The 22689-nt window shown below is 49.3% G+C and overlaps 1 protein-coding gene across 1 annotated transcript; it reads left to right on the top strand.

Annotated features, from left to right (window-relative positions):
• The first annotated feature begins 7936 nt into the window (after positions 1-7936).
• Positions 7937-22159, top strand: LOC142466440 (androgen-induced gene 1 protein-like). Its single transcript, XM_075571356.1, has 6 exons — positions 7937-8124; positions 15060-15200; positions 16946-17047; positions 18071-18186; positions 19600-19751; positions 20542-22159. The coding sequence occupies exons 1-6, from the start codon at positions 7975-7977 to the stop codon at positions 20571-20573; spliced, it is 693 nt and encodes a 230-aa protein (XP_075427471.1). The 5' UTR covers positions 7937-7974; the 3' UTR covers positions 20574-22159.
• Positions 22160-22689: the final 530 nt, after the last annotated feature.

Below are 22689 nucleotides of genomic sequence, written 5' to 3'. Positions count from 1 at the left end.
AACATGCTACACAAACGATAACCAATAAGCATAATAAGAATAAAGTCTTATCTGTTTCAGCTCCAAACAGCAAACAGGAACACGGTTCCGGGGAGCAGGCTGTGTCCAGCCTCGCAGCAATGTTTATCTTTATCCTGGGTTGGGGTCCCAGCTGGTCCCAGCAGCAAAGCTCCTCGCAGGACTGGGGACCAGAGCAGCAGCAGCTGCTACGGCTTCCAAGCCGGGAGAGTTCTCTCCACCTTCCTGTGGAAAAACAAGCTCTCCTTGTGTGAGCAACTTCCTGCTTTTTAAAGCACTTGTTTCACTCATGAGTTCAGCCCGTTTAATCAGTCTTCAGCTGTGCTTTCTCTGTCTGAGGAGATTAACACTCAGTGATCTGGCTGCAGCATCTCTCCATTCACTGTCACAGCCTACTGAGTCAGTGACTCTGTCACAACGCCCAGAGAGGTAATACCTGTATACACATACACGACCAGAGAGGTAATACCGGTATACACATACACACCCAGAGAGGTAATACCGGTATACACATACACGCCCAGAGAGGTAATACCGGTATACACATACACGCCCAGAGAGGTAAAACCGGTATACACATACACGCCCAGAGAGGTAATACCGGTATACACATACACGCCCAGAGATGTAATACCGGTATACACATACACGCCCAGAGAGGTAATACCGGTATACAGATACACACCCAGAGAGGTAATACCGGTATACACATACACGCCCAGAGAGGTAATACCGGTATACAGATACACGCCCAGAGAGGTAATACCGGTATACACATACACGCCCAGAGAGGTAATACCGGTATACACATACACGCCCAGAGAGGTAATACCGGTATACACATACACGCCCAGAGAGGTAATACCGGTATACACATACACACCCAGAGAGGTAATACCGGTATACACATACACGCCCAGAGAGGTAATACCGGTATACACATACACGCCCAGAGAGGTAATACCGGTATACAGATACACACCCAGAGAGGTAATACCGGTATACACATACACACCCAGAGAGGTAATACCGGTATACACATACACGCCCAGAGAGGTAATACCGGTATACACATACACGCCCAGAGAGGTAATACCGGTATACACATACACGCCCAGAGAGGTAATACCGGTATACACATACACACCCAGAGAGGTAATACCGGTATACACATACACGCCCAGAGAGGTAATACCGGTATACACATACACGCCCAGAGAGGTAATACCGGTATACACATACACGCCCAGAGAGGTAATACCGGTATACACATACACGCCCAGAGAGGTAATACCGGTATACACATACACGCCCAGAGAGGTAATACCTCTATACCTATCCGTTCTCCTGTAATCGATCGCTGAAAATTCGGCTCGGGATTCACTAAATGCATCTTGGGAAATCTTCTGCTGCACTGACAGCCAAAGTTCTGTGAGGAAGATCATGTGACCAGGCAGGCACTAGATCCCATTGGTTCACGGCTAGAGAGGGCAGGGCTCAAAAAGGTGATGCTGTTTCAGAAGGGGAAGGGGATGTGACTTTGTATCTGGTTGCTATAGGAACAAAAATGCTTGTTACATTAAAAATGTCTTTAAAATTGTTTATTTTTTTAAAATGTTACAAGTATTTTCTCATAGTACAGAATTGATTTATTAAAAAAAAAAACACACATCTAGGACAGGGGGGCGCAAACTGGGGGGGCGCGAGACTGTCCATGGGGGCACGGGATTTACAGAGGCCCCGCGAGCTTCCCAAAGGCAGTTACATTAAATGCCGGGGAAGCGGTGAAGGCCTCTGTAAACTGCACTTACCTTGGCTCAGACAGCTTCTAGAGATGTGTTGCCATGGCAACGCGGCGTCAAATGCCAAGAACGCCAGAGCCGAGGTAAGGGGGGGGGGGGCGCGCAGAGAGGGGGACAGCCGGCAGGGAGGTGCAGGGAAAAAAATATTGCATTCGAACTGCAGCGTTAAACACATGACCTTAGATTGTAAGATCTTTGCCGACAAAATGGCGGAAATCAGTGAAATTTGGGAAATTCTTGGATAACAAATTGAAAAACACTGAATTTTATCAGTGAGGCTCCACTAAAGTCTACAGTATTAAGCCACATAGCCCAAAAATAATAAAACATATAATGGAGACTCAGAAAAGCAGTGAGATTTATGTGTATTTTGGGTACAAAGTCTTCATTATCCCAAACTTTACACATTACACACGTTGTGTATTCCTGTCCCTGTATTATAAAGAACAGGCGGATTCACGTTATAAGGTGGTCCTCTTATCCCTTTAACCTATGGTTGCCAGGCGGCTTCTCCAAAAATACAGGACACAAAGGTGAAAGGTGAGACACACACACCCCTCTCACCTCCATGCTGTTTCCTCCTCTCCTCGGCCCCACCCCCAGGCTCCTGCCACCTCCTCCTTGTTGGCTGCTGCTGGGTAATGCAGGAGACTGCCCAGCCCCCTAGCAATAGCCCTACCCTCTCCCTGCTTGGGGTAATCCGGCGGCCCCCCAAGCCGGTCAGGTCACTATGTCCAGAGAGGTAATACTAGACAGACACCTACCTGTCCAGTATTACCTCTCATTTTTTACTGGACAGAGTGTCCAAATACCGGACAGTCCGGTTCAACACTGGACACCTGGCAACCCTACTCTAAGCCCAGGTGGGACTGCAACAAAGCAAAGGGGTCCATGGATCGTTCAGGATGTCCCCCCCGGGGGAGGAGAGATACTGTATGAAAACCAGGGCAAAGTCATCCTCATTGTGCCATGAAGTGTCATGCGTGTTCTGACCCCCGGTGTGTTGTGTGTGTTTGTTGTGCGTTTTGCCGTCTTGCATAGTTTGGCTGTGCCCGTTTGGCACAAACCTCTGTCCTTCCCCTCCCTCCGCTTCCCATTCGTCCTGCCCAATCCCAGCCCCTTCGAGGTGCACTTGAATTCAGTTCGGCGCAGCCTGGCAGAGAACAGGGAAGCTGCTTCCTCTTGCTAATTGAATTGCCTAATCTCGGGGGAAGCGAGCGTGACCGGCGTTGCCGTGGCGACACATCGTGTTTGTGTCGGTGATAACACAAGTGGCTGTTGCCATGGCAACCCCCATGTTAACTTTAGCTCCGTCATTAAATCCCCATTACAAAGAAAATGAGGGGAAACTTTGCTCTTGAGCGTGAAGAATGAAATATAAAAGATACGGAGAAATGTTGTGTTGTCTGCTTCAGAAAAATAACATTTGAGTTATTTTTTATTTTTCTCAACACGCTCGGATCATGTTCACACATAAATATGTATATACTGTGTATATGTATATATAATGTATTATGTGTGTATATATATGTAACCCTCCTATGGTACCCCACCCGACATGAGATTGGGGGGTACACTCCTTCTGGTCACTCTGAGTGGTCTGGGTGCTGTGACCTGCTGGTAAACAGGAGGGCTGAGGGCTCCGCAGTGTTGTGGGGAGAACCAGGACAGGGACAGGAGGTGGTGTGGGACAGGGTACCTTGCTCTCTCTGGGTGGTGCAGTGCCTCCAGCCAGTAGGGATCCCCTGGGGTCTCCAGAGGAGAGACCCCCACTGACACTCCATTCTCCTCACACCAGGAATAGTGATACACACACAGCAGCTTCTTTCTGTGGTTCTTTATTCAGAGCAGCATACACAGCATACAGCAGAACATCATAGGCCTGATCTTGCTCTCTGCTTTTCTGCTCATGGCAGCTTAACTTCCCCTCCCTCCTCACCCAGGTGGGGCAGGAGGGAGAGAACTCTTCTTGGCTTGCTATCTCTCTCAGATCTCTCTGAAGACTAACTCATCACTAACTGAATTTGGGAATATGTCTCAATTTTTATATCCTCAGGGAGTGTCTCTAACTTTGAATCATTACAACTCAAAGCTGGATACCGATTGGCTCACACACACATCAGGGGGTGTTCCAACCCATATCCACCCTTTGGATTAACATGCTCAAAGGTTGCTTAGGCCTGCCCCTGAATATTGCTACAATACTTCAGAGCTGAAACTCACAAACAGGCCAACTGAAGGAATTAACCTTTCCACTGCCTGGTCTAACAGGACTGACAGAGGAAAGGCCCAGAATTAGCAATAGCTGCCGAAGGCCAGGCTATATATATATATAATATATATATATATATATACACGTGTGTGTGTGTGTGTATATATATATATATATATATATATATATATATATATATATATATAAAATAGTATTTGTGAATGTCAAAGGAGATTAATGGAGCAGTCCCACCAATGACCATAGTGTGCTAATGGCAATAACATGTTTGTTTTTTTAAATAAATGTCTTATTACATGTGAACATAATATAACACAGGTTTTAACAAATATTAGCAGTGTTAATGCTTCAATATTAAAACATAAACACGAGTAGAATTACATGTTATACGGTACTTACAAATTACAAGTATAGAATGAATGTCTCAATAACAACCCTTCTATAATTCAAAATCAACAAACTATATATTGGCTACCCAATCACCTGGTGCACACAGGTTATAATATTGTGTACTTTCCTACTTTTCTGATTGGAGCATGTGTAATAAAATGCAATATTCAATAGATAATCTTTCTACCCCAATTCCTCTCCAGCTGGGGAGAGAAAAAGAGTAAATACAGCCACCAGCCACTTAATATCTATCCAAACCCTTCCAACTGCCAGTAAACCTCTGATACGTTCCTCGTAGCAAATTCAGAATTTGTCACGTTCCCCTCAGTAACGCAACAGATACCCATTCGGTCGGAGTATTTAAACGGAGCCTTCCGTAAAAAACGCTCGTTAGGCAGTTCAGATCTGGTTCCCACTTGGGTATGAATTTCCCAGCTCTGTTAGGGATAGAAACTGTATTACATAGTTACATAGTATTGTATTGTATTGTATGTCTTTATTTATATAGCGCCATTAGTGTACATAGCGCTTCACAGTAGTAATACATGTGGTAATCAAATAAATAACAGATAATATAAATAACAGATCATGGGAATAAGTGCTTCAGACATAAAAGTAACATTTCAGAAGAGGAGTCCCTGCCCCGAGGAGCTTAGTCTAATTGGTAGGTAGGGAGAACGTACAGAGACAGTAGGAGGGAGTTCTGGTAAGTGCGTCTGCAGGGGGCCAAGCATTATGTGCCATGTGTTCAGAATAGCCACAGTGCTATTCATATGCTTCTTTAAGCAAGTGTGTCTTAAGGTGGGTCTTAAAGGTGGATAGAGAGGGTGCTAGTCGGGTACTGAGGGGAAGGGCATTCCAGAGGTGTGGGGCAGTCAGTGAAAAAGGTTTAAGGCGGGAGAGGGCTTTAGATACAAAGGGGGTAGAAAGAAGACATCCTTGAGAAGAACGCAAGAGTCTGGATTGTGCATACCGAGAAATTAGGGATGAGATGTAAGGAGGGGCAGAAGAATGTAAAGCTTTAAAAGTGAGGAGAAGAATGGAGTGTGAGATGCGGGATTTGATCGGAAGCCAGGAGAGGGATTTCATGAGGGGAGATGCTGAGACAGATCTAGGAAAGAGTAGAGTGATTCTGGCAGCAGCATTTAGGATAGATTGTAGGGGAGACAGGTGAGAGGCAGGAAGGCCGGACAGCAGGAGGTTACAGTAATCAAGACGGGAGAGAATGAGGGCCTGAGTCAGAGTTTTAGCAGTCGAACAACAGAGGAAAGGGCGTATCTTAGTTATATTGCGGAGGAAAAAGCGACAAGTTTTAGAAATGTTTTGAATGTGAGGGGCGAATGTGAGAGAGGAGTCGAATGTGACCCCTAGGCAGCGTGCTTGGGCTACTGGGTGAATGATTGTAGTTCCAACAGTAATGTGGAAGGAGGTAGTAGGGCCAGGTTTGGGAGGAAGTATGAGGAGCTCTGTTTTAGCCATGTTGAGTTTAAGGCGTCGGAGGGCCATCCAGGATGATATAGCAGAGAGACATTCAGAAACTTTGGTTTGTACAGCAGGTGTAAGGTCAGGTGTTGAAAAGTATATTTGTGTGTCGTCGGCATAGAGGTGATAATTAAACCCAAAAATATGTTATTAGGTCACCTAGAGAGAGTGTGTACAGAGAAAAGAGAAGAGGTCCCAGGACAGAGCCCTGGGGTACCCCCACAGAGAGATCAATAGAGGAGGAGGAGGTGTTAGCAGAAGAGACACTAAAAGTACGATGGGAGAGGTAGGATGAGATCCAGGATAGAGCTTTGTTCCGAATACCTAGAGTATGGAGAATGTGGAGGAGAAGAGGGTGGTCCACGGTGTCAAATGCTGCAGAGAGGTCGAGTAATATGAGCAGAGTGTAATGACCTCTGTCTTTGGCAGCATGGAGGTCGTCAGTTATTTTAGTGAGGGCTGTTTCGGTGGAGTGAGCAGTGCGGAAGCCAGATTGTAGAGGGTCTAGGAGAGAATAGGTGTTGAGAAAATGGAGCAAGCGAGAGAATACAAGTTACATAGTAGATGAGGTTGAAAAATGACGTAGGTCCATCAAGTTCAACCTATGCTAAATTTAGACAACAGATACTTTATCCTATATCTATACTTACTTATTGATCGAGAGGAAGGCAAACAAAAAACCCCATTAAGGGGAAAAATTAATTCCTTCCTGACTCCAAGAATTGGCAATCGGATTAATCCCTGGATCAACATCCTTCCCATGTATACTTATTTGGTATATCCGTTGTATACCTTTCCCATCTAAAAAGATGTCCAACCTTTTTTAGAACAAATCTATTGTATCTGCCATCACAGTCTCCATGGGTAATGAATTCCACATTTTAACTGCCCTTATATTACATTGTTCAGTAATCATGATATGAAAAAGAACAGATTCTAATGGCAATGACATGTTTAAGGGGTTTCATCTGGGTGATCGGGGCCCAAAACACAATATTATTAAATGTATGGCAATAATGATATTTTATCTTCTCAATAGGAAAAAAAAAAGACTTCATAAATTGTTTTAATTCATTTGAAATCCAGGTTGAGACTCAGTGATGAGCAGATACTGTCTCAGTACCTGGTACTGAATGGGACAGGTAACATATACAGTTCAGCACAGCACACACATGGACCTTTAGCAGGAACATTGTTAATGAAAGATTAATGTTTCAGTCCTTCTCTACATTCAGTGGGGGGGGGGTGGGGGGAGGTGAATGGGGGAGCTGGTATCCTGCAAGGGGGAGTGAAGTTAGGGTGCACTGTCCTCCAATTAGGGAGGGGGATGCTGCTATCCTCCAAGGGGGGAGGATAAAGTGGGGGTGCTGCTATCCTCCAATTAGGAAGGAGTGAAGTGGGGTACTGCTATCCTCCAATTAGGGAGGGGCGAAGTCGGGTACTGCTATCTTCCAATTAGGATGGGGTAGGGGTGAAGTAGGGTGCTGCTCTCCTCTAGCGGTAAGGGGTGAAGTTGGGGTGCTGCTCTCCAATTTTTATTAGTAGCTCTAATATTTTTAACTGCACCAAATGTCCCAAAAATGTAATTGATTCCCACAGCTGCCTGACAGCGATACCGTAATAATAATAATAATAACAACGTAATATCGACTTATCGTCATTTTTTTATTGGTATATTGCCCAACTCTACATAGTACCCAAAAATGTAAAATAGCATCAAAAACATAGTATTAAAAAAAATCCTTTGTAGTATTTGCTGTAGATACTGGAGTATCAGAGAGTATCAAAGCCAGGTACAGCCCAGCACGTGGGCTCTAAACTGGAGGCCTTGTGACGTCACATGGAAGAGACCAGTATCAGAATGGGGGGGAGGCGCCACAAAGGTTTGCCGCCTCACAGCGTGTCTTCCTCCCCTTTTCCCCCCCGCACACATGCAGTGAGGGGTTGTGCTGTCAGGCTTTATCCGGCGCTCCAAAAACAGGGAAGTTAGTGGTCACCCTCCCCCCCCCGTGGTGTTGGTACGGTCCGCCCTGGCAGAGCGGTGATACCAACATGGCGGCGCGAGTGCTGCTGCTGCACGTGGGCGCGCTGGGCTGGAACGTCATCGGGGTCTGGCAGAACGTGGCGGTGACGGAAGCCGCGGAGGGACACGGGGCTCACACGTACGGGGGCAGGTGGAAGTACCTGACCTTCATCAACCAGGTGAGGGCGTGACCCCGGGCCTGACCAGGGAGGTCATTCACAGGTCACCTCCACCCTGACCGGGGAGGTCATTCACATGTCACCTCCTCTAGGAAAGGGGGTCAGCTGGTGTGTGTGAGCGGGAGATAACATTCAAAATAGAGAGGGGTCAGCTGGTGTGTGAGCGGGAGATACCATTCAAAATAGGGGTCAGCTAGAGTAACATTGGGATCGTATTGGACTTTCTGGGTTCATCCGGTGTGCGTAATAGTGGGATCCCATTAAAAATATGGGGTCAACTCCCGTGCAAGAGTAGGGTCTCATTCTAGTGGTGTTTATGGAGTTAATATGTTGGCGTGGTATCTATGAGGTCAGCTTGTGTGTTTAAGGCTGCGCTTATAGCGACGCAATGGCGGCGTCAGGCTGCAGTCGCAGGAAAAATCAAATTGACTTCCAGCGACCGCGACCAGGCCGCCACGTCGCTTCTACTATAAGCGCACGCGACGGCGGCAATACATTTGTTTTGCCGCAATGTCGCCGGCACTATAAGCGCAGCGTTAGTTATCCTATTAACCCTCTTCAGGCTGTATTTTACGAAGCAATATTTATGCTATAAAAATAAGAAATGGGGTTAAACTTTCTGAAATAAAATTTCCCTTTTCTTTAGAAAAAACGTTGCAAATGATGTTTATTGTTAACATGTATTTATAACGCGCGGCATTCCGCGGCGCGGCGGGTTTAAACGTGGTTTCTGTCTAGGGTTTTTCCTTTCTAAACACTGAGTGTGAGTCTGGGGAACCTGGTTAAATTCCCGGTGTCGGCTCCTTGTGACCTTGGGCAAGTCACTTTATCTCCCTGTGCCTCAGGCACCAAACACATAGATTGTAAGCTCCATGGGGCAGGGACCTGTGCCTGCAAAATGTCTCTGTAAAGCCCTATGTAAAACTAGCAGCGCTAGTTATTAACAATTATTATTAGGAGCTGAACCACGTTAATTTCAGCTACCAGGACCCTGCTTCCTGGGATACTCAACTCCGAAGGTGCTGCCGGCAACATCTCCAGCTGGGTGTACAATATGGTGGCTAACTATTGCCTTGTGTGCCGCGGGAGATTTAATCAGTATGAAGCAGCGGCACTCTTCACCCCCCCCCCCCCCCCCCCTTACGGAGGTGAGTGTCTCTGGAAGCATGGGGTCCCTGGAGCTGAAATCAACTCCGGTCAACTCCGGTGACACCCTGCTGTGTATGTATGTATGTATGTATGTATGTATGTATGAATACACACACACACGCATAACCTTTAATACAAAAAAAATCTTGGAACACTGGTTCAGTAAGTTCTGTCTGGGTGTGAAAATAAAGAGAAGTGATACCCAGGATGCTACAGGATCATCAGCGCGCCATCACGTGGCATTGTGCATTGCAGGTGCCCTGTTGCATCAGGTATAAGTTGGCTGAGCGTGGACACCATGGCTTGCTTTTGTAATTGCATCACTTTGGCTGAGCCCCTCCTGCTCCTCTGCGGGGGAAACTGTACATTCAAATGTAGGATTTATATCACCAGGGCTGCTTAATACCAGAGACACGTAGATCGATCTGTGGCAAGTCTTCTTACCTTTATAAAGCTGCTATTTCCACCTGCACCTAATTCTCCCGTCCTGACTTCTGCACATAAATCCGCCCTCCTGGCTGCATCGTTTGATTTGCGACCTGTTTTCTGGCTGGGGTAGAATTTCAGGAATGACAGACATGCAAAATATCTTTATATTCAACTAGTACTTGTACCCGGCGTAACATACGCTGACCGCGCACATCGTAAAGGTTTATTAATCAAACATTCACGCATTTATTGTTTTGAACTTCTAATTTTTTTTTAAATCAAAGATTTCTCTGAAGACGCAATTGTCCATTTCCGGGTATTTTTCCGACACGACAATAATTGAATTAAACGATCTGGATCTTTATAGGGCCATATATAATTGTCCGTGATGAAAACCAGTCCGGCAGGTAAGGGCATGTTTTAGAGATTGAGGGGCCACCTTTGACCTTTTTTGTGCTTTTTGTAAGCACTGGATTTCTATCTGTGTAAATGCTGCAGGAATCTTCCTTTGTTTAACACCTTCACTGCCAGTGAGCCCCGCAGCGCGTTGCTGTGAAATTGGCAGATGACGTCACGGATTTCTATTTCTGATCCTGCGACCAAATTATTTTATCCAAAATTTACCATCATTTATTTGTGACCGCGGTATCCCCCAAACTGGTAGTCCCCCCCGGACACACACACACACACACACACATATATATATTACATGAATGTGTATGTTATGGTGGGTGTTAAAGGCGACAAATAACTTCCACCGAAATTGCATGTAGCAAATAAAAAAATCAATTGTGAGCACATTCACATGTCTAAGGCAGGTCTGCACCCCTGCCTTTCCCCATTATCACCTTGCATACCGTGCTCCCACTGCAGCAAGGGATTCTGGGAAATGACATGCAACCCTGCCTTTCCCCATTATCACCTCTGTAACGTTTCACTTACCTGGAGTTCCAGCGACGCGTCTCCATGGCAACCAGCGTCAAATGGGGGGGGGGGTGCAGGAGAGAAACTTTGCGCACCCCTGCATTAGAACTGTGAGAGACTGACCAGCAGTTACAGGAAACACTTAGTTGAAGTTATTGCTGCTCAAGGAGGTTCCGCCAGGTGCTGGGGTTCTGCCAGGTGCTGGGGTTCCGCCGGGTGCTGGGGTTCCGCCGGGTGCTGGGGTTCCGCCGGGTGCTGGGGTTCCTCCAGGTGCTGGGGTTCCGCCAGGTGCTGGGGTTCCTCCAGGTGCTGGGGTTCCTCCAGGTGCTGGGGTTCCGCCGGGTGCTGGGGTTCCGCCAGGTGCTGGGGTTCCTCCAGGTGCTGGGGTTCCGCCGGGTGCTGGGGTTCCGCCGGGTGCTGGGGTTCCGCCGGGTGCTGGGGTTCCTCCGGGTGCTGGGGTTCCTCCGGGTGCTGGGGTTCCGCCGGGTGCTGGGGTTCCTCCAGGTGCTGGGGTTCCGCCAGGTGCTGGGGTTCCTCCAGGTGCAGGGGTTCCGCCAGGTGCTGGGGTTCCGCCAGGTGCTGGGGTTCCTCCAGGTGCTGGGGTTCCGCCGGGTGCTGGGGTTCCTCCAGGTGCTGGGGTTCCGCCAGGTGCTGGGGTTCCTCCAGGTGCTGGGGTTCCTCCAGGTGCTGGGGTTCCGCCGGGTGCTGGGGTTTCGCCGGGTGCTGGGGTTCCTCCGGGTGCTGGGGTTCCTCCGGGTGCTGGGATTCCTCCGGGTGCTGGGGTTCCGCCGGGTGCTGGGGTTCCTCCAGGTGCTGGGGTTCCGCCAGGTACTGAATCTAAAGAGTCGCATACTTTGTCACACACGGATATTGAATCCATTGAATCATTTGTGAATAAATAAATGTTGAAAAAACATGTTTTTGTGTTACTTGTTTGCTCAGGTTAATTTTATCTATACACACACACACACACACACACACACACACACACACACACACACACACACACACACACACACACACACACACACACACACACACACACACCAACCATATAATGCTATGTGTGACCTCACTTTTACAGCGCGTTATGAAACAAGCCTTACAGCTGTGTAAGATGTTAGATGTCAAAGTCCTTCCATTTGTCATGTTGCTGAGGGATCTGTGCTATAGGTAGGAGCTGGCGCTGAGGGATCGGTGCTATAGGTAGGAGCTGGCGCTGAGGGATCGGTGCTATAGGTAGGAGCTGGCGCTGAGGGATCGGTGCTATAGGTAGGAGCTGGCGCTGAGGGATCGGTGCTATAGGTAGGAGCTGGCGCTGAGGGATCGGTGCTATAGGTAGGAGCTGGCGCTGAGGGATCGGTGCTATAGGTAGGAGCTGGCGCTGAGGGATCGGTGCTATAGGTAGGAGCTGGCACTGAGGGATCGGTGCTATAGGTAGGAGCTGGCGCTGAGGGATCGGTGCTATAGGTAGGAGCTGGCGCTGAGGGATCGGTGCTATAGGTAGGAGCTGGCGCTGAGGGATCAGTGCTATAGGTAGGAGCTGGCGCTGAGGGATCGGTGCTCTGGGTAGGGGCTGGCGCTGAGGGATCGGTGCTATAGGTAGGAGCTGGCGCTGAGGGATCGGTGCTATAGGTAGGAGCTGGCGCTGAGGGATCGGTGCTATAGGTAGGAGCTGGCGCTGAGGGATCGGTGCTATAGGTAGGAGCTGGCGCTGAGGGATCTGTGCTATAGGTAGGAGCTGGCGCTGAGGGATCGGTGCTATAGGTAGGGGCTGGCGCTGAGGGATCGGTGCTATAGGTAGGAGCTGGCGCTGAAGGATCGGTGCTATAGGTAGGAGCTGGCGCTGAGGGATCGGTGCTATAGGTAGGGGCTGGCGCTGAGGGATCGGTGCTATAGGTAGGGGCTGGCGCTGAGGGATCGGTGCTATAGGTAGGAGCTGGCGCTGAGGGATCGGTGCTATAGGTAGGAGCTGGCGCTGAGGGATCGGTGCTATAGGTAGGAGCTGGCGCTGAGGGATCGGTGCTATAGGTAGGAGCTGGCGCTGAGGGATCGGTGCTATAGGTAGGAGCTGGCGCTGAGGGATCGGTGCTATAGGTAGGAGCTGGCGCTGAGGGATCGGTGCTATAGGTAGGAGCTGGCGCTGAGGGATCGGTGCTATAGGTAGGAGCTGGCGCTGAGGGATCGGTGCTATAGGTAGGAGCTGGCGCTGAGGGATCGGTGCTATAGGTAGGAGCTGGCGCTGAGGGATCGGTGCTCTGGGTAGGGGCTGGCGCTGAGGGATCGGTGCTATAGGTAGGAGCTGGCGCTGAGGGATCGGTGCTATAGGTAGGAGCTGGCGCTGAGGGATCGGTGCTATAGGTAGGAGCTGGCGCTGAGGGATCGGTGCTATAGGTAGGAGCTGGCGCTGAGGGATCTGTGCTATAGGTAGGAGCTGGCGCTGAGGGATCTGTGCTATAGGTAGGAGCTGGCGCTGAGGGATCGGTGCTATAGGTAGGGGCTGGCGCTGAGGGATCGGTGCTATAGGTAGGAGCTGGCGCTGAAGGATCGGTGCTATAGGTAGGAGCTGGCGCTGAGGGATCGGTGCTATAGGTAGGGGCTGGCGCTGAGGGATCGGTGCTATAGGTAGGGGCTGGCGCTGAGGGATCGGTGCTATAGGTAGGGGCTGGCGCTGAGGGATCGGTGCTATAGGTAGGAGCTGGCGCTGAGGGATCGGTGCTATAGGTAGGAGCTGGTGCTGAGGGATCAGTGCTGTAGGTAAGGGCTGGCGCTGAGGGATCGGTGCTATAGGTAGGGGCTGGCGCTGAGGGATCGGTGCTATAGGTAGGGGCTGGCGCTGAGGGATCGGTGCTATAGGTAGGAGCTGGCGCTGAGGGATCGGTGCTATAGGTAGGAGCTGGTGCTGAGGGATCAGTGCTGTAGGTAGGGGCTGGCGCTGAGGGATCAGTGCTGTAGGTAGGGGCTGGCGCTGAGGGATCGGTGCTATAGGTAAGGGCTGGCGCTGAGGGATCGGTGCTATAGGTAGGAGCTGGCGCTGAGGGATCGGTGCTATAGGTAGGAGCTGGCGCTGAGGGATCAGTGCTATAGGTAGGGGCTGGCGCTGAGGGATCGGTGCTATAGGTAGGAGCTGGCGCTGAGGGATCAGTGCTATAGGTAGGAGCTGGCTGGGTTGCCCCTGGCACATTATAAATCATTCCGTCACTCAGCGAGCGGTGTTGTGAAGCAGGATTACATATGTGCACCATTTGCACCAAAGGGGGAGCGAGGGGAGCTGGATGTTGATGCATTTCTTACAGTCTGGAAATGTGCACTGACCCAAACCACATGCTGGAGAAATGCTGGGGGGTGGTACTGTATTAACTATTGGGAACATTATTGCCTGGTTCTCCGTTTAACCCCTTAACCCAATGTTTTTCAACCAGGATTCCTACGAGCCCTTGGGTTCCCCGGGCATCGCTAAAGGCTGATTGCACAAGAAGAGAAAAGTTCCCTGTTGTATGCACTCAACCTCCACTAATATTAAACATAACTTGTAATATAATCACTAAGTAAGAAAGAAAGCATATACTTCTAAAACCTATGGAGCGACAGGCTGTAACCCAGGAGGTGTGCCCTGCCATTGTCTGGTCATCTGAAAATTGTATCAAATACAGAAGAATTTACTCTGCATCTGATCTCAGACGCGCTATAAGGCTGCGGTCCCAGTGCGTTCTACAGCGCGCAAGCACCGCCCGCCCGCCAGTCCCTACCGCCGCGGGAGGTGCTCTACGGCGAGTTCTCTCAAATACAAAATAATTGTATTTGGAACTCGCGACGGAGGCGTGGCCACGCCCCCGCCGGCGGTTCAGCCAATGAGGGCGAACGAGCCGCGTGAGGTCATGGCCACGCCCTGGCAAACCCCCCGCCGTCGCAATCTCTTCCTCCCAAGATCGCGATCTGCGGTGAAGCGCTGTGCACGCGCCGCCCCTCCGCCAGGCACACGTGCTACAGTGCGGACTGGGACCGCAGCCTTACAATGCATCAGATCTCAGACGCGCTATTAGAGAGGGTTGGGGTTCCTTACAATGCATCTGATCTCAGACGCGCTATTAGAGAGGGTTGGGGTTCCTTACAATGCATCTGATCTCAGACGCGCTATTAGAGAGGGTTGGGGTTCCTTACAATGCATCTGATCTCAGACACGCTACTAGAGAGGGTTGTGGTTCCTTACAATGCATCTGATCTCAGACATCGCCTCCACCCCCCTCCCCCCCAACAGGTCAGGTTTTCAGGATATCCCTGCTTCAGCACAGGTGGCTCAATCCATCCCTGCTTCAGCATAGGAGCAACCTGTGCTGAAGCTGGGATATCCTGAAAACCTGACCTGTTGCGGCGGGGGCGGGAGGGGGGGGTTACAGTGTGGTGCCAGTAACCTAATGACGTGTGTTCCCTAGGTGCTGCAAACGGTGTTCTTTGCTGTATGTCTGCTCGCTGACCTGGCCCAGCTGTTCCACTCCAGTAAGAAGGGACTCGGTCATTTCCTTTTGCTGCTAAGGGACTTCACCTTCTGCGTGCTGGCGTTCCCTATTGGTGTGGTAGGTATCCCGGCGTGCATAGAGGCAGCATGTCGTTATCACAACACGTCGTACACGTGTCACGCGGCAGCCACGAAGAACAAGCGAAAAGCAGCAAAAGTTCCACTTTATACAGTACATAACTCACCAAAGAGTCGGCACTCGCGGAGTCCGGTAATGTGTCAAAATATCCATTTATTACACAAAAGATCAATACTCGGGTACGAGTGGGCGAAACATCGATCCTTTTCTTGCCCGAAATTGATATTGTTATACATTACAACTGGGGGGCGTCACATTTTCTGGGGGGGGGGGGGAGGAGCGCGTTTTTCCCCACAACATTTAAATAAAAGGCCGGGGAGGCGCGCGAGGCCTCTGTAAGGCATAGTTTATTGTAGAGGCGTGCGGGACTGAGCGCATGCCTGTTGCACGAGCGATCCATGCACTGCGGCGGGAGGCGTGGCTGTGACATCACGAGGCTGTTTCTCCCTCATTGGCTGAACCGCTCACCTGCCGCAGCCGTCGCGTGAAAAAAACAAAATGTGTCCGCTCAAAATTCTGTTACGCGGGCGCTCTTCCTCCCTCGCGCGCCCGCCCGCTCTTCCTCCCGCGGAAGACTGAGCCACTGATTGAGCCACCTGTGTTGAAGCAGGAACTGATTGAGCCACCTGTGCTGAAGCAGTGATGTCCTGAAAACCTGACCTGATGGTGGCCCTTGAGGACTGGAGTTGGCCCCTCCAGGTCTGACGCTTCTTCCTTACATGACTCAAATTGGCCTCTTGTGCATTTTTAAAAAGCTCTTAACACTCGCAGCACGAAATCATCGCCTGCGATTAAAGCCGCAGCGCCCCCTTCTTACTGGGCTTTTATTTCTAACATACTGATTTTGTTATTACGTGATACTTACTGTGTTAGTTGCCTGTTTTACTTCCTGAATTAATTCAAGATGGCGCCCACAGTCTCCCCCCCCTCCCCCCTTGGATACTGCCATGTAAAAACCCAGGGGGTCTCGGGAGCCACATATCATGCCTTGCAGCTCCGGAGGGTCCCGTCTCCTCTCCCCGGTTACAAATCACGTAATAACAAAATCAGTGTGTTAGAAATAAAAGCCCAGTAAGAAGGGGGCGCTGCGGCTTTAATCGCAGGCGATGATTTCGTGCTGCAACGGTTAAGAGATTTTTAAAAATGCACAAGAGGCCAATTTGAGTCATGTAAGGAAGAAGCGTCAGACCTGGAGGGGCCAACTCCAGTCCTCAAGGGCCACCATCAGGTCAGGTTTTCAGGATATCCCTGCTTCAGCACAGGTGGCTCAGTCTTCGCCAGCTTGAGCCAGCTGTGCTGAAGCAGGGACATCCTTTAAAACCTGACCTGTTGGTGGCCCTTGAAAACTGGAGTTGGCCCACCCTGTATTAGACTGTCTAGTTAAGCTGGAGGCCAAGTAAGAGCCGGCACTCTGGTATAAACAAATGTGTTTAAAAAATAAATATATATATATATATAATGCTCTCGCTGCCTCTGGCTATAAAGCAGCGATCCTAACGTGCTAAAATCCAGATGGTAAACAAGCCGGGCAGGCCGGAACGCACGGTACCCGCTGCTGTGAGCTAGTAACGTGCGTTCTCAGGTTGAACGTCTTATTTTCTAGCTAAGCGGGAACACTCTTGCTATAACTACTGTTCTGTACTATGTGTTTGTGTGCTATATATACTGTGTGCGTGTATATATGTATAATGTTTAAATGCCACCTTTTGTTTGTGTGTCTCTAGTTCGTAGTTACCTCTTTCTGGAGTATATATGCTTACGATCGAGAGCTTATCTACCCGGCCGTTCTGGACAGCCTGATTCCACAATGGCTCAACCATTCCATGGTAAGTACGGGCTAATTTCTCTGGGCTCTATCCATTCTAATTATCAGTTAATTAGGAGGGGGTGTTAAGCAAAAACGCCACAGACTGGTCATTTAACACTTATGCTTAAAACTATAAAAACATGGAAATGAAGCTTCCTTTCCTATTGAGCTTCACCTCTGGTAGCATCCCGTCCCCGTCTCCGGATGGGGTACAAAGGCGACCCAAAGGAAATATGGAAACTTCAACAACAAAAAAGTGCCCAGGTAAACACGGAATTCAAATGTGGCAATTTGTTGCTGGTAATACTAATAAACACTGATTTATTTTTATTTATTTTTTAAATAAAATGAAAATGCCCAAAGAACAAAAAAATAAATAAACACAGATTTAACGACGCCAAACTCCACCGAATACCAGAGCCCCTATTGTTAAGTCCCCCGAGATGCTACACCGCACGAGCGTGTAAATGGTTCCTGGGCCGCGTGTAACGGTCGGAGTTTTGAAGGGGGCCCAAATCTGCACAGGGCAATCTTCCGGGGCCGTTGCCGCGTCTCCTGCACCCCACGTCCCTCTCTCTGCAGCATGCATTTGTGCTGCCGCTGCTTCTCGCTGCCGCGTCTCCTGCACCCCACGTCCCTCTCTCTGCAGCATGCGTTTGTGCTGCCGCTGCTTCTCGCTGCCGCGTCTCCTGCACCCCACGTCCCTCTCTCTGCAGCATGCGTTTGTGCTGCCGCTGCTTCTCGCTGCCGCGTCTCCTGCACCCCACGTCCCTCTCTTTGCAGCATACGTTTGTGCTGCCGCTGCTTCTCGCTGCCGCGTCTCCTGCACCCCACGTCCCTCTCTCTGCAGCATGCGTTTGTGCTGCCGCTGCTTCTCGCTGCCGCGTCTCCTGCACCCCACGTCCCTCTCTCTGCAGCATGCATTTGTGCTGCCGCTGCTTCTCGCTGCCGCGTCTCCTGCACCCCACGTCCCTCTCTCTGCAGCATGCGTTGGTGCTTCTCGCTGCCGCGTCTCCTGCACCCCATGTCCCTCTCTTTGCAGCATACCTTTGTGCTGCCGCTGCTGCTCCTGGAGCTCTGTGCCTCTTCCCACCAGTATCCCAGTAAGAAGACCGGGCTGTTCTCACTGAGCATCTTCTGCTTTGCATATCTATCGTGGTAAGAATGTTTCTCTTCCATTCACCGTGCCAGCGTGTCCGTATATAATAATGTGTGTGTTCTGTGTCCCGCTTTCTTGTTCTGCTCCGGTTTGGAACTATATTGAACGCGCCACACCTGCTGTCCCTAAACCCTAACATACCACTCCGATCAGGGGTGACCATCTCCAGTCCTCATGGATCACCAACAGGTCATGTTTTCAGGATATCCCTGCTTCAGCAAAGGTGGCTCAGTCTTCCACTGAGTCATATTTGGACTGGAGTTGGCCACTCCTGACTTGGATTGTAAGCTCCCTGGGCTAGGGACTTGCATTCCTATTGTCTGATTTTATTTATTTTGGTTGCACTTATTGTATTATAACTTCTGTACAGCGCAGCGTACACTGTGGGCGCTATATAAATAAAGATATACATACACTACCAACTCCGTTATAACTCCGTTGTGAACATAACTCAGGCCGCTCCTTTTCACATCTCATCGCGCTTATGAAATCAGACCAGCAAACGGGAATGCAAAACCCGGACTGGATCAGCATCCCAAGAGTGTGACGTTCTCCAGAATCCCGGCTGCACTCTGGCTCCTCGCAGCATCTCTGCTTTGTGGCAACATGTGACATTAAGAGTGTGTTGCCTTTTAGCCTTCTTGCCATATAACCTTTTAGTGGGGTTGTACAGCACTTTGCTGCTTGTTACATTCTTTGCCATAAAGTGAAACATGTGCGTACATGTAATCCGTATACTGAAAGATCTCACGGGTGACATACATGCACATGTACAGGTATCCCGGCTATCTGCAATTCTACACTAAGCGGGGCATTCGTTAGTGCTTGTCTGGACAGTATCACGCTGAAACTCCCATGGTAACCCGCGGGGGGTTCCCTACTATCGGATGACCCTATAATTATCCACAGCCTAGGATTACACCTTTTAGATAAGGTTTTACATGTTTGTAATGTAGGATTTGCTGATGCGCTGGGCCTGGTTCAGTTTCTCCTCCCTGTAAAATAATCCGTTCTCTCTGTGTGTGTGCAATATCTATCTATCATCCACCTATCTATTTATCATCCATCCATCCGTCTATCTATCGTCACTTGTATGTCTTTTTTATGAAAGCAAAAATGTGAATTGATTACATCTATGTTGCGGTCCTGTCCAGGACCTTTCTAATCTAATAAATTCACATTTTTACTTTAATCAGAAACACCTGTGAGTGGCGACTACCAATATCTTGTTTATCCAACATCTGCAGCGCCCCGGCGGCAGGCTATCACTGAAGTGGGAATGCTGCAGCTGCTGCACGCACACACACGCGCGCACACACGCGCGCACACACGTGACACCTCGCTGCGCCTCTCGCTTACTTGCCCGTTTGCCGTGCGGTGTGGAACGAACATTTATTGCTCTTTCTCTGCAGGATTTTATGGATCTATTACACGTCCGGAATCTGGGTGTATCCGATTTTAGCCAAGCTGGACATTGTGGGTATGGCTATCTTCTTCGCCGCCTCTGTACTGGTCATGGGGCCTTTCTATCTCCTCGGAGAGAGCCTCACCAAGTTATTTTGGGGTAAGATGGGTTTAACCTTGAAGGTTTTAACGCTAATTTAGTCGCTCCCGGTATTTACAAGGTTTAAGGTGCATTTCCTTATTGATTTAACCCCAATTTTAAATTTTTTACAGGGTAGAAACCAAAGACCCCCGGTTCTTGAGACACTTACCGGTGACGTACCGGTTTTAATCTCTTACGGGAAACAAAATGGCTGCCAAATCTCAGACCACTAGGAAGCTGCAACAGTATCAGTCGTGGCTTCCTATTGGGCACCCGCTTAAATCCCCTGTACAAACCAGGACGTCATACCGGTAACTTCACCGGTAAGTGGCTGAGGAACCGAGGCTCCCGGTAGAGATTGGCAAACTTTATTGAACATTCGCACAAACGTCCGTCAGCCTTCGCATTTTGCTTACAAATCTACGCGAGAACACGGGGTTTGTTTCTGCGAAATTCTTTTGTGTGGTTTGGTGCGCAAAAGCGAACGTTCGCACAAACGACATAAAAATAAATTAAAAAAAGAAAAAACGGCGACCGTTTTTTCCAAACTCGGACGTGTCCGCGAAGATTTGCACCGTCGAAGATGAGGCGATTTTTGCGGGGGAACGTCTCCAGTCCCCCCCTCCCCCCCCTGGTGCAGAAAATAGTGCGGTCCAGATCCAAAGGAAAAAAATACTCTGATAATTGCCCCGCTGTTTCCCAACCTGAGTAATTCACACGGGGAAGAGAGATTTATTTTTCTGAGCGTCTGGGTCCTGTGTGTTATCGTATCTCAAACCTTCTGTGGGTTCTCCGCTTTGTTTTACAGGTGACATCAACCCCGCGAAGAAGATCAGATAAGAATGGCTGACAACGCGGAATCCATGACATTTCATGTCGCTGCGCTCATGTTTGTTCCATGGCTTCCTCCCCCCGCCCTTTGCTGGCAGAGGGAAGATCAGAATTAAGAAGTGTGCATCACTAATGTCTTTTTTGGGGGGGGGAGGAGGGGGGTTGCCAACTTGGCCAGTTAATATTTCGCTGCCGCTCTGAAGATACAATTGGTATCGTCCCGGGGTGGGCAACTCCCGCCCTCAAAGGGCCACCCTCATATCGGGGTTTATGGATATCCCTGCTTCAGCACAGGTGGCCCTTGGGGACTGGAGTTGTCCACCCCTGAAGTAGGACCAACAGTTTGAAACTCTCTCAAATAAAAATTGCGTTGAATAGCTGCGTTAAAGTGTTTAACCCGATACCCGTGCGCAAAATCTTGTCTGTTATTTAACCGTCTAAGCATATCGTTTCCTTTGTATGAGAGGGAGTTGAGTACAGTATACATATGTACCGCGGCCCAGGCACTATACCCATACCAGTAGGTTCTAACGCCCTTTGGGCAATGGATTACACGTGGTATGTCCTCTCATCCGCCAGTAGAGATAGATCGACCTGTTCGTTACAATGTGTAAGGCAGGCCTGCACAACTCCAGTCTTCGAGGGCCGCAAACAGGCCAGGTTTTCAGGATATCACTACTTCAGCACAGATGGCTCAATTAGTGGTTCAGTCTGAAGTAGGGGTATCCTGAAAACCTGGCCTGTTTGCGGCCCTCGAGGACTGGAGTTGTGCAGGCCTGGCATAAGAGAATGTTTCCATGGCAGGAGATTCGGGATACATAGGTACCCATTACTCTTCTAGGGCTCTTCAGCTAGTTTCCCCAAGTGGCCGGATCTCAAAAAAATGGTGTAATATGGTAACAAAAGTAATATATTGTCATTTTAGATACATTTAAAAACGATTATACTTTAACAATTGCAAGCGTTTATAACATCTGTTTTACATCTGCTTGAGCAACTACAATGCGTTTAGCAGAAGCAGCCAGTCCGAGAGCCACAGCAGGCCCTTCTCAGGCCGGGTCAGGCCCCCAGACCGCTGCTCTATTCCTCAGGGGAAGCTGGCGGTACAAGGCAGCGATGTCCCAATGTGACTCAGTCTCTCCCACTTGGATACAGCAGACGAAACTGCAATCACAGGCTCTGTCCTCGTACACAGAGAGCGTCCGTATGTGAGAATGTATCAGAGTTCTGCGCGTGACATCAGAGCGCGCATACATGATTTATCCGTGTGTTGCTCACATTCTAACAGCGATGAGATAACCTGACGCCATAATCCCATAATGTCATCAATGCATTTGTTTAAGCTCCTCTTTTTTACCTGTTCTCCTTCGAGCTCACGCCCCCAGCTGCGGTTCCCTAATAAGTAATATTCTGCAATACTTCCTGCTCCCTCCTGCACTGCGGGAGTTAGGTTATTGAGGACCATTCTGGCCGTGAAGGAATTAAGAGTTCTAAATGTTTTTTTTGCTTCGGACACGAAGTACGTCGGGCGTTGGTGAAATGATCTCCTCTGACGCGTGGCTAAAATAAAATCTTTCCTGGTTTGGTTCTGTTAATAGATATCTTTATTTATTTCGCTGGCGGCCTTTCAAGATATGAAACTGTTGACGTGCGATCTGCATTGAGGGGTTTAATTAAACGGCGCGACGAGAGCCTTGACGCGCAGATGTGTACCGCGTGTCGGAATAATAAAACGAATGTGTTCGTTACTTTAATGTTTTCAGTTGCTGTACAAGCGGAGGTTTTCTTTCTCATGTTTTCTCCTCTGCAACGGCACGGTTATCGCATACGTGTGTTATCACATACGTGTGTTATCACATGCGTGCAAGTGCTGCCCCTGCCAAAGGAAAGACCGATTGAGTAACGCGCAAAGCCTCCCCAAAATGAGGGGATTAAAGGAGTAGTCCACACCTTGCACCCCCTTCCCCTTTTTTTTTATATGACCGTACATGTTCTTTGAATAGATGGGGAGCTGAATGTCCCCTGAGCTGAACCCCATTAATTTCAGCTCTGGGGACCCCTTGCTCCCCGTAATACATACCTGCATAGTGGGTGCTGGTAGGAACTCTGCAGATTTAAAGCCCGC

Source organism: Ascaphus truei, chromosome 15, assembly GCF_040206685.1.
Source record: "Ascaphus truei isolate aAscTru1 chromosome 15, aAscTru1.hap1, whole genome shotgun sequence".
NCBI classification, from domain to species: domain Eukaryota; kingdom Metazoa; phylum Chordata; class Amphibia; order Anura; family Ascaphidae; genus Ascaphus; species Ascaphus truei.
Note: the sequence above shows the minus strand (reverse complement) of the source record. Positions and strands in the feature narration are given on the sequence as shown.

Bases quoted from the DNA above. Each gene is read 5' to 3' on its own strand.
- LOC142466440 (XM_075571356.1), top strand. From the start codon at position 7,975: ATGGCGGCGCGAGTGCTGCTGCTGCACGTGGGCGCGCTGGGCTGGAAC. The intron at 15,201-16,945 runs GTAGGTATCCCG...GTGTGTCTCTAG, and splicing joins TGGCGTTCCCTATTGGTGTG to TTCGTAGTTACCTCTTTCTG. The intron at 17,048-18,070 runs GTAAGTACGGGC...CTCTCTTTGCAG, and splicing joins AATGGCTCAACCATTCCATG to CATACCTTTGTGCTGCCGCT.